General features: G+C 60.7%; 1 protein-coding gene across 9 annotated transcripts in view; it reads left to right on the plus strand.

Moving 5' to 3' along the window:
- Positions 1 to 12,166, plus strand: part of PRKAR1B (protein kinase cAMP-dependent type I regulatory subunit beta) — a 78,714-nt gene that overhangs the window by 40,120 nt on the left and 26,428 nt on the right. For all 9 annotated transcript variants that reach the window (XM_042240053.1, XM_042240047.1, XM_042240046.1 and 6 more), the window contains 2 exons: positions 7,771 to 7,832; positions 8,517 to 8,563. In XM_042240053.1, coding sequence (XP_042095987.1) covers positions 7,771 to 7,832; positions 8,517 to 8,563 — 109 coding nt within the window. The remainder of the gene's footprint in view (positions 1 to 7,770; positions 7,833 to 8,516; positions 8,564 to 12,166) is intronic.

Below are 12,166 nucleotides of genomic sequence, written 5' to 3' on the forward strand. Positions count from 1 at the left end.
GGCAGGGGCCCTCCGCGCCGTCTGTGCTGGGGGTGAGAGGGGAGGTGGACTTCCCCCTCTGGCGCTGACCGCAGCTGTTGGCTGGGCCAAGGAGGGGCCTGCGCACGTTTATTTGGTTTTAAGTTTTGTTCATCAGCCTGGTAGCTCCTCATGCTGATCTGGTGCACACTGTGTTAGGGTTATACCTCAGTGTTTTATTTCTGTGGTGTGCTAACGTAAATGGTGTAGGGCTTTTTTTTCCCATCTGAAATACTGGAAGGTGATTGACTTTTGCACGTTCACCGTGTGCCTTACAGCCTTGCTGTAATGACATTAATCCCAATAGGCTTTGTTCTGTTGTTGGTTCTCCAGGATGTTTTTACATAGCCGTGTCTTCAGTGCAGGAGACCCAGGTTCGATCCCTGGGTCGGGAAGATCCCCTGGAGAAGGAAATGCCAATCCACTCCAGTATTCTTGCCTGGAGAATCCCATGGACGGAGAAGCCTAGTAGGTTACAGTCCACGGGGTCGCAAAGGGTCGGACACGACTGAGCGACTTCACCTTCACCTCATGTCTCCTGCAAACAGCTTTATTTCATCCTTTCCAGTCTGTGCCGTTTTTTTGTTTGTTTTTTTTTTGTGCTGCACAACACAGCTTGCAGAATTTTAGCTCCCTGACCAGGGATTGGACCCAGGCCCCCGGCAGTGGAGGCCGGAGTTCTAACCACGGGACCACCAGGGAGTTCCCTCCAGTCTCTGACCCTTTATTTCCTTTCTCGTCCTGTTATCTTATTGCGTCCTAGGGATTTTCCAGTATGCCCTTAATGAAGAGTAGTGAGGGAAATACATTTGGCCTGAGTCCCTGCCCTAGAGGAAAGCATCCTGGTTTTCACCGCCAGGTGTGGTGTGCACTGTAGGGTCTCTGGAGCTCTTTGTTAAGTTGAGGGAGAGCTCCATGTTCTTATTTTCCTGAGAGTATTTTTTTAAAATCACGAATGGATGTTCAGTTTCGTCAAGCGCTCCTTAGGCGTCTCTTGATGTGATTTTCCGTCTTTACCCCTGGTGTGCGATGCGTCATCTTTGATGTTTGGACACTGAGCCCACCTTGCATGCCTGGAATGAAGCCCGCGTGTCCGTGGTGTATAAGTCTTTTAATCCAGGGTTGGGTTTGATTTGCCTGTGTTTTGCTGAGCATTTTTATATTCGTGTTCGTGAGACAACGGTCTGCAATTTTCCTTTCTTGTAGCCTCTTTGGTTTTGGTGCGAGGGTGATTCTGGCCTCAGAATCAGAGTGAGAAAGTGCTGCCTCTGCTTCTGTGTCTGGAAGAGACTGCAGAGGATTCACGTGAGTTCTAACTTAAAGCTTTGGTGGAATTCGCTCGTGAGTCCGCCTGGGCCTGCTGCGTTCTGTCTGGATAGCTGAGTAGCTACTGATTCAGCTTCCTTCATAGGCTGTGTTATCTGTTTTTTTGGGTGTGTTTCGGCAGGCTGTATCTTTCACAGAACTGATCTCTTTCCTCCAAGTTGTCAGATTTGTGGACGCACAGTTGTTTGCAGCCCCCCTTTCTGATGCTTCTCAGTCCCCGGGATCTGTAGTGATGCCTTCTCTCTGGTCTGTGACGTTGGCTATCCATGTATCCTCTCTGTCTCAGCTTCTCCTGCCCACCCCTTTTGGTTACCACGGCTAGGGGTCTATAGGTCTTTTTAATCTTTCCAGAGAGCCGGCTTTGGTTTCACTGACTTTCCCTACTAGCTTCCTGCTGTAAACCTTGCTCTAGTGTTCTCCCCGCCTGCTCTGGGGTTGCCGCTCTTTTTCCGTTGATAGTTCCCTGGTCTCTGCCCTTCTCAGACGTGCTTGTTCCACGCCGCACCTCCCCTCCAAGCGCGACCCTTGCTGCCTCCCTCAGATTTTGCCAAGTTGCCTTTCATTTTCATTTAAACACACTTTCAGTCTCTCCGAAGCCTCTTCTTTTAACCACGTGCCCTTTAGCAGGGGGCTGCTTCGTCTCCGGGACTCAGGGCCTTGAAGCCGCCTTCCTGTCGCTGGTCTCTGGCTTAGCTCCGCCGAGGTCTGGGGAGGGGGCGGTTGGGTGTGGTTCGCGTGCATTAATTTTGTGCAGCGGGACTCACCTGTCATCCCGGGGCCCCGTGAATGTCCCCATGGAGTCACGCATTCCTGGGCATCTCTGAAGAGCCCGGCGTCGTGGCTGAGGAGGCAGCCACAGATTCGGCGGCTCCGGTCCCCAGAGGCGGAGGCTCCCAGGGTTTTATAAGCGCCGTGCCCTCGGTGCTCCAGCAGGGAGCAGGAGCCCTGCCTCCGTGCCGTGAACAGCTACGCCTGAGTTATTGCTGCTGCGAGAGAATTATTTGGAAACTTGCAGTCAGTTTCACCCAAACAGTGGAAAAGCCTAAACACAAGCCAGGCACCCTGTCAGGGCGCTGGCTCCAGTGGACGAAGAGAGCCCCTCATCCCTGGGGCCGCGACGGGCGGCAGAAAGCAGGGCGTCCCGTGGTGCTGGTCCCCAGGGCTCTGCCTGTGGGCCTGGCTCCTGGAGTGTGAGTGGCGCTGACGTGAGCCCAGGGAAGCCGCAGCGGCCAGGTCAGGTGTGCCCCTCCCCTTCTGGCGTCATTTCAGCGTCTCGAGCGCGCTTTCTGCACCCACGGGGCCTTTTTCAGCTCACGTGGCGCTGGTGCTCGTCCCGTACGCCCGGCACGTGCCCGGGGCAGGAGCGCCTGTGCCCTGTTCTGCCCTGCTCTTGTGACCTCACCAGCGGGGGGCAGAAACACACGTCCTGGCTCTGACACCCCCGTGCCTCGGAAAGTTGGACGTTTTTCAGAATAAAGAAATAAAGACACAGAAATGTTGGAACTGCTAATGCAGGTTTTCCCCTTAGGGCTGGAGGTGGTCCCGTGGTCCCTGTCACAGCGCTTTTGCTCAAAGTCCCAAGAACTCCCCCTTCCTATGTTTACAGAATGCTGGAGGAAGGGCAGATCGTTGGGGTTCGGGGGACTCCCCTCCCCACGTTTACAGAAGGCTGGAGGTAGGGCATATTGCCAGGGTCCGGGGCGGGGTGCAGGGGTTCTTGCCACCCCACCTGCTGGGTCCACCTTGGAAGGGGGCAGGCGCGGCTCCGTTCGCTGTGGGCGCCTCCCTCCGGTGAGGGTGCACTCGGGTGGCCTCTGGCCTTGCTCGGAGAACTGGTCCAACCTGTTTGCTTCCGCAGGTCTCTTTGCAGGGGTGGGGGTGGGGGGTGTTCACCCGGCGGGCCACCTGCAGCAGCCGTTCGGCAGTTTATCAGAAATGTCAGCCAATAAAAGGGGATAGGAAGGCCGTGGCCAGATCACGAGACTGGCTGAGCTCCAGGGGCGGGGCGCGCCGCTGGCGCCCCTCCTGGGACTGGGCGAAGGGGCCCCCGTGTGCCCGGGATTGGGAGCCAGCAGGAGTCGTCATGGCGGCTCCTGGTCGGGACGGACAGGGCCATCGCCCTCTTGGGTGCTCTCCTGCGGTGCCCGGGGCTGTCCCCGGTGCCCGGGGCTGTGCCCGATGCCCGGGGCTGTCCCCGGTGCCCCGCGGGCGAGCTCCTTGGATGCTCAGCCCCCGGTCCCTTTAGGCGCGTTCAGGGTGGCTGCGGGTCCCCTGGTTGCCAGCGAGGAGCGCTCGTCATGGGGACGACCCCCGCCTGGTGGAGGCCACACGCACAGCCGTCACCCCTCTGCACAGGGAGCCCCTCGGGCAGGGGCTGCAAACAGAGGCTGGGCTCCGGGGCCCGGAGACGGGGGTCCTGCAGACACAGCCTGTGCTCCCGCCAGTGGGGAGGGGGCCTGGTTCTTGCTTCACGAGAACAAAGGCATTGCTAGGTATTCTTTTTTTTATCCCATCCAAAGAAAAAACAAAAATTACGATGTTTATAGATCTCTCAATTTTTAGATATTGGGAGCTGACTTTGAAAATGGGGCACCATTGACCCATGAACAATCAGTAGGGCACTCAGAAATTTCAGTGGCGACCTCCCTTCGCAAAGAGGCCCGGGTCTCAGAGGTTTTATGGATGAATTCTGTGAAAACTTCAGCAAACCGTCCATCCTTTTGCAAGTGGCTCCAGAAAATAGAGAATGAGAAAGCTTCCCGCTCATTGTATGGCTTTCAAATGAGTCTGGAGGGGCACGACCGTAAACCCCAGATGGAGCGATCAGTGGATGTTGTTGGGAACATCAGCTGGCCCTTGGGGAACACAAGCCAGACCCCCTTCCTGTGGACAGAAGGTCCGAATGTGTTCACGGGAATGTCTGGCAGGGGATGCTCTGGACCCAGCCTTGTGCCCCGGATTCACCTGCTGAAGTGGTGCCTCCTGGAGGCATTTGGGAGGCGGTGGGGTTTAGGTGAGGTGGGACCCCAGCGATGGGATAAGAAGACACGAGGGGCTCCCCTGCAGGGGCTCGGGTTCAGTCCCTTGTCAGGAAACTAGACACCACGTCTCGAAACTAAAGGTCCAAGTAAGGCCCGGCGCAGCAAGTAAATAAGACACCAGAGAGCCTCCCTCCCTGCCGTGTGAGGGCACGGCGAGACGCAGCCAGATGCGCTCCTGAAAACACGGAAGAAGCGGGGCGGGCTCCGTGGCATGGCGCCGCCTGGGGGTTTAAGGCGCACACACGCCTCCAGGTTCCGTGTTGTGAGAGAGACGTGCAAAGGGAAGGTGGTGGTGGCGGGCCAGTCGCTCAGTCGTGTGTGACTCTCGCCACCCCACAGACTGGAGCCGGCCAGGCTCCTCCGTCCATGGGATTCTCCAGGCAAGAATACTGGGGTGGGCTGCCATTCCCTTCTCCAGGAGATCTTCCCGACCCAGGGATCGAACCCACGTCTGCTGCGTCGCAGGCAGTTTCTTTACCAGCTGAGCCCTCAGGGGAGCCCACAGCCAAAAGGAAGCCTCTCAAATCTCAGGATGAGCCCCAGAGCCCGGGGAGGAAGGGAGAAGGGGGAGGGCTCTTCAACAAGAGCGAGCCCCACTGCTGTGAACTTAGGTGGCTAACCTGCATCTGGGCTTTAAGACGCCGGTGGCCCCCAGCGGCGCTCACGTGACCGTCGGAGGCAGCGGGAGCCACGGCACCGCCCAGGCTGGTCCGGGCCACCGCAGAGCCCCTCTGCTGGGCCCTGGGGTTTGGGGCACGTCAAGCCCCCAGCTCCACGTGGTCAAATCCGGTAGGCCAGCCGTGCTGAGAGCAGGCTTGAAGTCGGGTCACAGAGGCTGGAAGAAGTTGGCTGATATTTCACCCCAGGAGTGGGGGCTCTCCGACCATCAAAGAGAATGTTCCTTGTCTGCAGAGGTGGCCCTCCAGACAAGGCCTGGTTTCCGTGGCAGTCTGCTTTCACCCCAGGGCTGCAGGGCCAGGCTCTGGCTTCTGCCGGGATGGGGACAGCAGGTGGCAGGGAACCCATCACGGCCTGGAAGGTGTCAGCGAGGTGCGGCCCTCCCAGGGGTGGATGTTCCAGGAACCGGGACCAGGCACGCCCAGCGCCCACCCCCCCAGGTGGGGGGCACCTCAGGGCTGAGGCCCAGCCCCGGCCCAGCCAGCCCCTTCCCTCCTCGTCTCAGGATTGTTTTCCCAAGCGCCTTGCTTGCTCCTTCCCTCCTCGTCTCAGGATTGTTTTCCCAAGCGCCTTGCTCAGTAGCCTTGGCCCCTGGCTTGACCGTAGTGGCTTCGGATGTCTGGTTTCCAAGGTCAGAGCAAGTAACTTACCAGCGGGATGTGCTCTGAACATTTACTTGCAAGTCAAGCGCTAGCCTTATTTTAAAATGGCACTTGGGCAGTGGGGTTTAGACTTAAAATAAACAAAAGCCAAAACGTCTGTGCTGTTGGAATTAGCTGTGACGAGCATCCAAACTGCTCTTGGGCTGAGAATAACAAGCCCAAGGTGGAGTGGCTCTGTTTGCATGAGTCTTTTTTTTTTCTCCCAGAAATGTACCGAGTTGGGGTCCATCAGTGCAGTTCGTCTAATTGAGCTCTAGTCGATTCATGATTTGTGTTCCGGGTGTGCAGCATAGCGGCCCGCATTTGAGGGAGATGCTCCATCTAGAGTCACTGCAGGATGCTGGCTGCGCACCCTGTGCTCTGCATCCCTGCGGCCTCTCATTGTCTACGTGGCGGCTTGTGCCTCTTTCCTTCTCTCCCCCTGCACTGCCCCCTCTCCCCACTGGCAGCCACCAGCTCTCTGTGCCTTTGAGTGAGCTGCTGTCTCGTCATATTCACTGGTGTGCTGTGTTTTCTAGGTTCCATATATAAGTAAGATTATATGGTATTTTTTAAATCTGACATAGCGTGAAGCCCTCCAGATACATCCACGTTGCTGCAGATGGCATTCTTTCATTCTTTGTTATGGCTGTGTAATATTCCAGGGTAGAAAAGACCCTGACGCTGGGAAAGACTGAGGGCAGGAGGAGAAGGGGACGACAGAGGATGAGATGGTTGGATGGCATCGCTGATTCAATGGACATGAGTTTGAGCAGGCTCTGGGAGATGGTGAAGGACAGGGAGGCCTGGCGTGCTGCAGTCCATGGGGTTGCGAAGAGTTGGACACGACCGAGCAACTGGACAACAGAAACAGCAATGACACTCGGTCGTATAAGCACACCGAGCCTTCCTTATCCCTTCGTCTGCTGATGGGTGCTTGGGTTGCCTCCGCGTCTCGGCTGTTGTAAACACTGCTTCTGTGAATGTTGGGCTGCACGTGTCTCTTCGAATCAGAATTCTCTCCAGTCCCGCTCTCAGGAGTGAGATTGCAGGATCATACGGCAGCTCTGTCTTTATTCTTTTTCGGGAACCTCCATACTGTTCTCATAGTGGCGGCACCGATTTTCATCCCCACTGACAGTGTCGGGGAGGGGGTCTCAGGGGCTGAGGTGTGTCTGCAGGCAGGAGCGGGACTCAGCCCAGCAGAGGAAGGCATCCTTGCGGGTTGGTCTGGGGGCTCCCGCACCCCACCCTCCCTCACCTGCTCCCCGCCGCCCCCAGGGAGACAAAGAAGCGTTTAAATAGACGAAAGCAACAGCTTTCAGATGTGTTTGTTTCCTGGGCCCAGGGAGCAGGCGGGTGCAGGCGGGCTGGGTCTCCGGCCCGTGTCTGTTTCCTGGGGGCTCCTCCACTGACCCGTTTCCAAGACCACTGAGAGCCCTCTGCCCAAGGGGCCCAGCGTCTTGCTTCTCTTCTGGGGAGACGTGCCCGGGGGTGGGTGGCCTCCCAGGGATGGGGGTTGGTGGTTAGGTTCCGGTGTCCGGACCCTGGCCTTTGCGCCTGGTTGCTGTCCAGAGGAGGCTCCTGGGTGGTTGTGGACGCTCCCCCGGCCGGCAGGGCATCCCCGGCTCCCTGCACCCCCATCCCGCTTGAGGGTCCATCTCACAGCAGACTCGGGAGACGAAACAGCCAGGCTGCCCGGTGGGGAGCCAGCCTCGAGCCTCTGTGCCCATCGAGCGAGCAGTTAAGAGAGTCTGGTTTCTTCCCGTTTCTGTGTCCAGCATCTCAGCTCCCTTAGATGGAAAGAGGTAGAAAAGGCGTCAGGACTGGTCGCCGTGTCCTTGTGGGAACGGCCCCCATCTGCTTTGTCTTCCGTGAGTGGAGTCTGTCCCAAATGATCCCGTCTTCATAAATCCTCAGGCTGCGCAGGACGAGGGGCCTTGAGCCCAGGGCTGGCGGGTCCCTGGGGTCTTCATCGCCTCCGAGCCGGGGAGCAGGAGCCGCGTGGAGGGCAGGGCGGCCCCCGGCGCCCCCACGGCCCCCACACGCCATGCTTTCCTTTGCAGCGACATCTTCGACGCTATGTTCCCCGTCACACACATCGCCGGCGAGACCGTCATACAGCAAGGTACGCCGCCAGCTCCTCCTCCCCGGGGCCGGAGCCCCCGCGAAGGGTTGGCTATTTACTTACGAATGTATTTATCACGAAACGCTTATTGTCTGTCCTCGAGACAGGTCATTATGTCCCTGCATAACAGTCCACTTCACAAGTTAGCGTGTGCTAATATGCTCTGACAACATCAGCGCTCAGTCACGTCTGATTCTTTACGACCCCACGGGCTGCAGCCCACCGGGCTCCTCCGTCCATGGCATTATCCAGGCAAATACTGGAGTGGGCTGCCATCTCCTCCTCCAGGGGGTCTTCCCGACCCAGAGATCGAGCTTGCGTCTCTCCTGCATCAGCAGGCAGATTCTTTTTACTGCTGAGCCACGGGGGACCTTCTCGTGGTTAAAAATATTGAGGAGCTGTGTTGAGTCCTGGAGGCTCGACAGCCGTGGACTTCAGCTGTCAGCGGTGTCGGGAGAGGACTCTCTGCAGCCTGACTGCGGAAACCATTTCCTGGCGAGTGTGAAGCAGGCCACTGCGTCCCGCACCTTCGTACGCACAGCTCCCACTTACAGATTTTGAAAGATGGGTGAGGCTCGGCCTTGCTGGGCAGAGGTCTGGGAAGCAGCGTTGTAAGGTGGTTTGCTGCCAGAAAGACGAAAGCCCGCCTCCTCGCATCACGCGTCTGTTTTCCTTCCCTCGCAGGGGACGAAGGGGACAACTTCTACGTGATCGACCAGGGAGAGGTGGACGTGAGTATCCCCAGCGTTCTCGGGCCGGCAGCACCTGTCTGTGCCCACTCTCAGGTCTAGAGAAGGTCGTTCTGGGTGGTATGTTTCCAGTTTCTCAGTCCAGAAGCAACAGAGTTCACGTAGGAGATACTGCAGGCGCGTCCAAGCAGAGTGGGGCGAGGGCGGCTGGTGTCAGCCCGGCCACGGCGCTTGCCGTCAGTGCCCGCCGAGCCAACCGCGGCCCCAGGGCCCCGACGGGGCAGCTCTGCTGCAGCTGGAGCCCGCGACGCGGCAGGCCGGCGTGCCGCACGCGCTTTGGACGCCCAGGGGCCTCGTGGCTCTGGCTTTGCGGTGGAACCAGGCTGCGTCCGTCCCGGGATGTCGTGCCCTCCGATTGTGTTCGCGTCCTCTCTTTACTGCCCAGTCTCCGGCGGGGACACCTAGGCTCTGTTTGGAGAAACACCTCCTCCGTCACCTGACCGCAGGCCGAGCCCCGACCTCCCCCGGGGCCCCGCGCGGGCTCCTCCGAGCGTGCGGCTCAGCCTGTGCTGCCGCCCGCCCTCCTGCGCCCCCTCCTGCCTCCCTGTCGCTCGGTGAGCGTGGCCCGCACGCGGGCTGCCAGCCGTCCGCCTCCCCTGAGGTTCTGCCTGTGGCCCTGATTCAGTCCAGCTTGGGCGCCTGATCCTGGGGCGTCTATTTAAGGCTGCCTCCGCACGGACTGTGGCCCCCTGCCCCCCAAACTCAGGGTGAGTATGTCCCTGGGTCCCCCAGGGTCAGGGCGTGTCCTTGAGGCCCCTGGCTCCCCTGCCTGCCCATCCTTGGGGTGGCGGCCAGCCGGGCATCCCAGGTAGGGGGCACTTTCTCCCCATGTCCCCCAGCAGCGAGCCTGTGTCCACGTGGCTGCGGCCCTCAGCTTCTGGAGCCACAGGAGGTGACAGTGTGGGGACCTCTGGGCGAGCTGCACGGGCTCGGGGTTTCTCTCGTCCTGGGCTTGGGCCTGGAGCAGTCCTTGGGCGGGAGCCGTCCTGTCTCCCCCGACAGAGGAAACTGAGGCGGGAGCCGGAGGGAGGGCCCCAGGGCAGGTGGTGGGGGAGGCCACAGGCTGGGCCGACTGTGGCTGCCAGCCGGTCCCAGAGCCAGCCGCAGCGAGACATACGGGCTACAGCGCCTCAGACCCGGCCGCCTGGGGCCCCCACAGGGGTGTGGACTCGTGGCCCGGGCCCAGGTCACTCGGGGCCTGAGCCCTGCCGGCTCCTCCTGCTCCTCGGCCTCTGCGCCTCCTCTCCTCTCCTCTGCCCTCCCTCTGGCCCTCATTTTCTGGCTCAGATGTTGAGCGAGCGCTTGTCTTCTGCTGGGCCCTTGCAGAGCCCTGAGGATACGCTCTTGGGGACACGACCCTGCCCCCGGGGTGCGTGAGGGTGGGGGAGATGGCCAAGGAGGCAGTTCCCAGGGAGCCTCTGGCCGTCCTGTCCTGTTCTTGTTCCTGCCGTGCCTTGCAAACTCCTATCCATCCTTTAAGACCCCACCCAGGCAGAGCCACCGGGCTCCCCCAGGGCGTGGGGCTCCCTGAAAGTTGAGACGATCAAGCCTGGGTTCTCCCTGGCCAGCAGACACGGGCATGGCCGCCCTGTGGCCCAGAGTCCCGTCCTTGTCATTCTAGGAACCTGAAGGTTGTTGGGGTCCCTGAGACGTGACCCTCGGCCTGCGTCCTCCACGCAGACCTGGGCCCGCATGCCTGAGCTGTGGCGTTTCTGTGTCAGCCCAGGAGGTTATCATGGAGCCTCCTGGAGCCCAGATGCTCAGGCCCGTGGGCAGATGCCGCCTCCTGGCTGCGGTCTCCAGCTTGGGCCGTAGGCCCAGATGGGGCAAGGTGGTGACTGCAAGGCCATTCCTGTGTCGGCCTCAGCGGCTCCTCCAGCGGCCGGTGGGTGCGGGGTGGCTGGGAGCCTGAGGTGTGGGCCGTGGGGGCGGCTCCGTGCGGAGGACCGGAGGTGGTCCGCCAGGAACCCGGGAAGAGAGCTGCCAGACGCGCCCTAACCCTGGCTGTCGTCCCTGCTCCGGGTCTGAAAGTGCGCCTTCTCCCGGCCTGGGGCCATGCTTCTGGCCCTGCCTTCGGGGGCGGGGAGTGACCGCGGACCGCAGACCGGACGCGCGTGAGGGTCTCGGGGGCCTCCGAAGGGGTGTGGGGAGCAGAGGCTGGGACCACTGCACTGTGACCCTGAAGCCCCCAAGACACAGGCCTCCCCAGAGGCCCCACTCTGCGTTTAACAGGAGGGGTTGGGGGTGGCCATCCAGAGCCCCCTCTGCGGGCTGAACGCTGCCCCCTGACCAGCAGTGCCCTGGTGGCAGCGGCCGGCTGACCGGATGCCAGAAGCGCCAGCTCGGTTTAAATTACGGTTTTCCAGGGAGATGCGGACGGTGCCGGCCGCAGTGTGTGTACCGCCGAGAGCTATAATCCTTCTTTCTAAGTATAAGAATGTCTCCCAATTTGTCTTTTTCATGGAACGTAGCATTAGCACTCGGAAGGGCGTCCATGGCCAGCTTCGTGGCTCAGGAGCGCTGTTCCTCCCCACCCGGCCGTCCGGGCACCTGGTGCTGTGGGGCCTCCTGGGGGGAGCCTGCCACACCCCATGCTCTGCCCCGGCCCAGGGCCCCTCCCGCCTCACCAGACGTCTGTGGGCACGGCCGCGTCCAGCCTCCGGAGGTGGGGGCTCGGGGGACAGGGCACCCAGGGCCGTCTGGCTCCGCGGGTCACGGCCGGTCAGTCTGCTCGCCTGGTGTTCTGGGTTTTTTTTCAGTCGGTAAAGCACACACACCGTGGAAGCCGCCGTCTTAACCTTTAGAGTCCAGTTCGGGGCCATGAGCACGTTCACGCTGTTGAACGGCCCTCCCACCGCCATCTCCAGAATGTTCTCATCTTCCCAGACCGAGACTCTGTCCCCATTAACGTCTAACCCCGGGCCCTCCCCCAGCCCCTGCCCCCATCCCCTGTGTTCCATCATCACTGTGAGCCTGGCGCCTCCAGGGGCCTCGCAGAAGCAGAAGCACACGGCGTCTGCCCTGGGTTGGGCTCATCCCACTGAGCGGCGCCTCCCAAGGTTGGGCCACGTGCAGCAGGTGGTGGAGCTCCGGGCCTGTCCGCCGGGTCACGGAGAGGAGTCACGGAGAGGACCCCCGTCTTGCTCATCAGCGAGCGTGCCCGCCGCGTGGCTCCCGCCGTAACCAGTGCTGCTGTGGACGACGGGCCGTGTGGGGACCTGGGCGTCCTGCTCTGGGTGCCGTCTGCTGGCTGGCCACTTCCTAGATGCAGGGCGGCCGTGGCCCCCAGCTGGCTGTGAAGCTCTCCTGCAGTGCCTCACCCGCAGGGGGCGACTGGGGGCCCTTCAGCCTCTTAGGTCTCTGCGGGGGTCCTGGAGACTCCATTGTGGCCAGAGGCCGCTCTGGAATTGGGGAGCAGGTGACCCAGCGCGCCCCGTGGTGCTGGTGACGTGATGAGAGGTTGGGGAGGGCGTCGGCCCTTATGCACGGCCAGCACGGGGCCCCTGACAGGCTGCACGGTCACCCTGGAGCATGTGGCCCTCCAGACGGGACGCGTCCGATGGGGTCCTGCCTGTGGACCCCTGG

The sequence above is a fragment of the Ovis aries genome, chromosome 24, assembly GCF_016772045.2.
Source record: "Ovis aries strain OAR_USU_Benz2616 breed Rambouillet chromosome 24, ARS-UI_Ramb_v3.0, whole genome shotgun sequence".
NCBI lineage: Eukaryota > Metazoa > Chordata > Mammalia > Artiodactyla > Bovidae > Ovis > Ovis aries.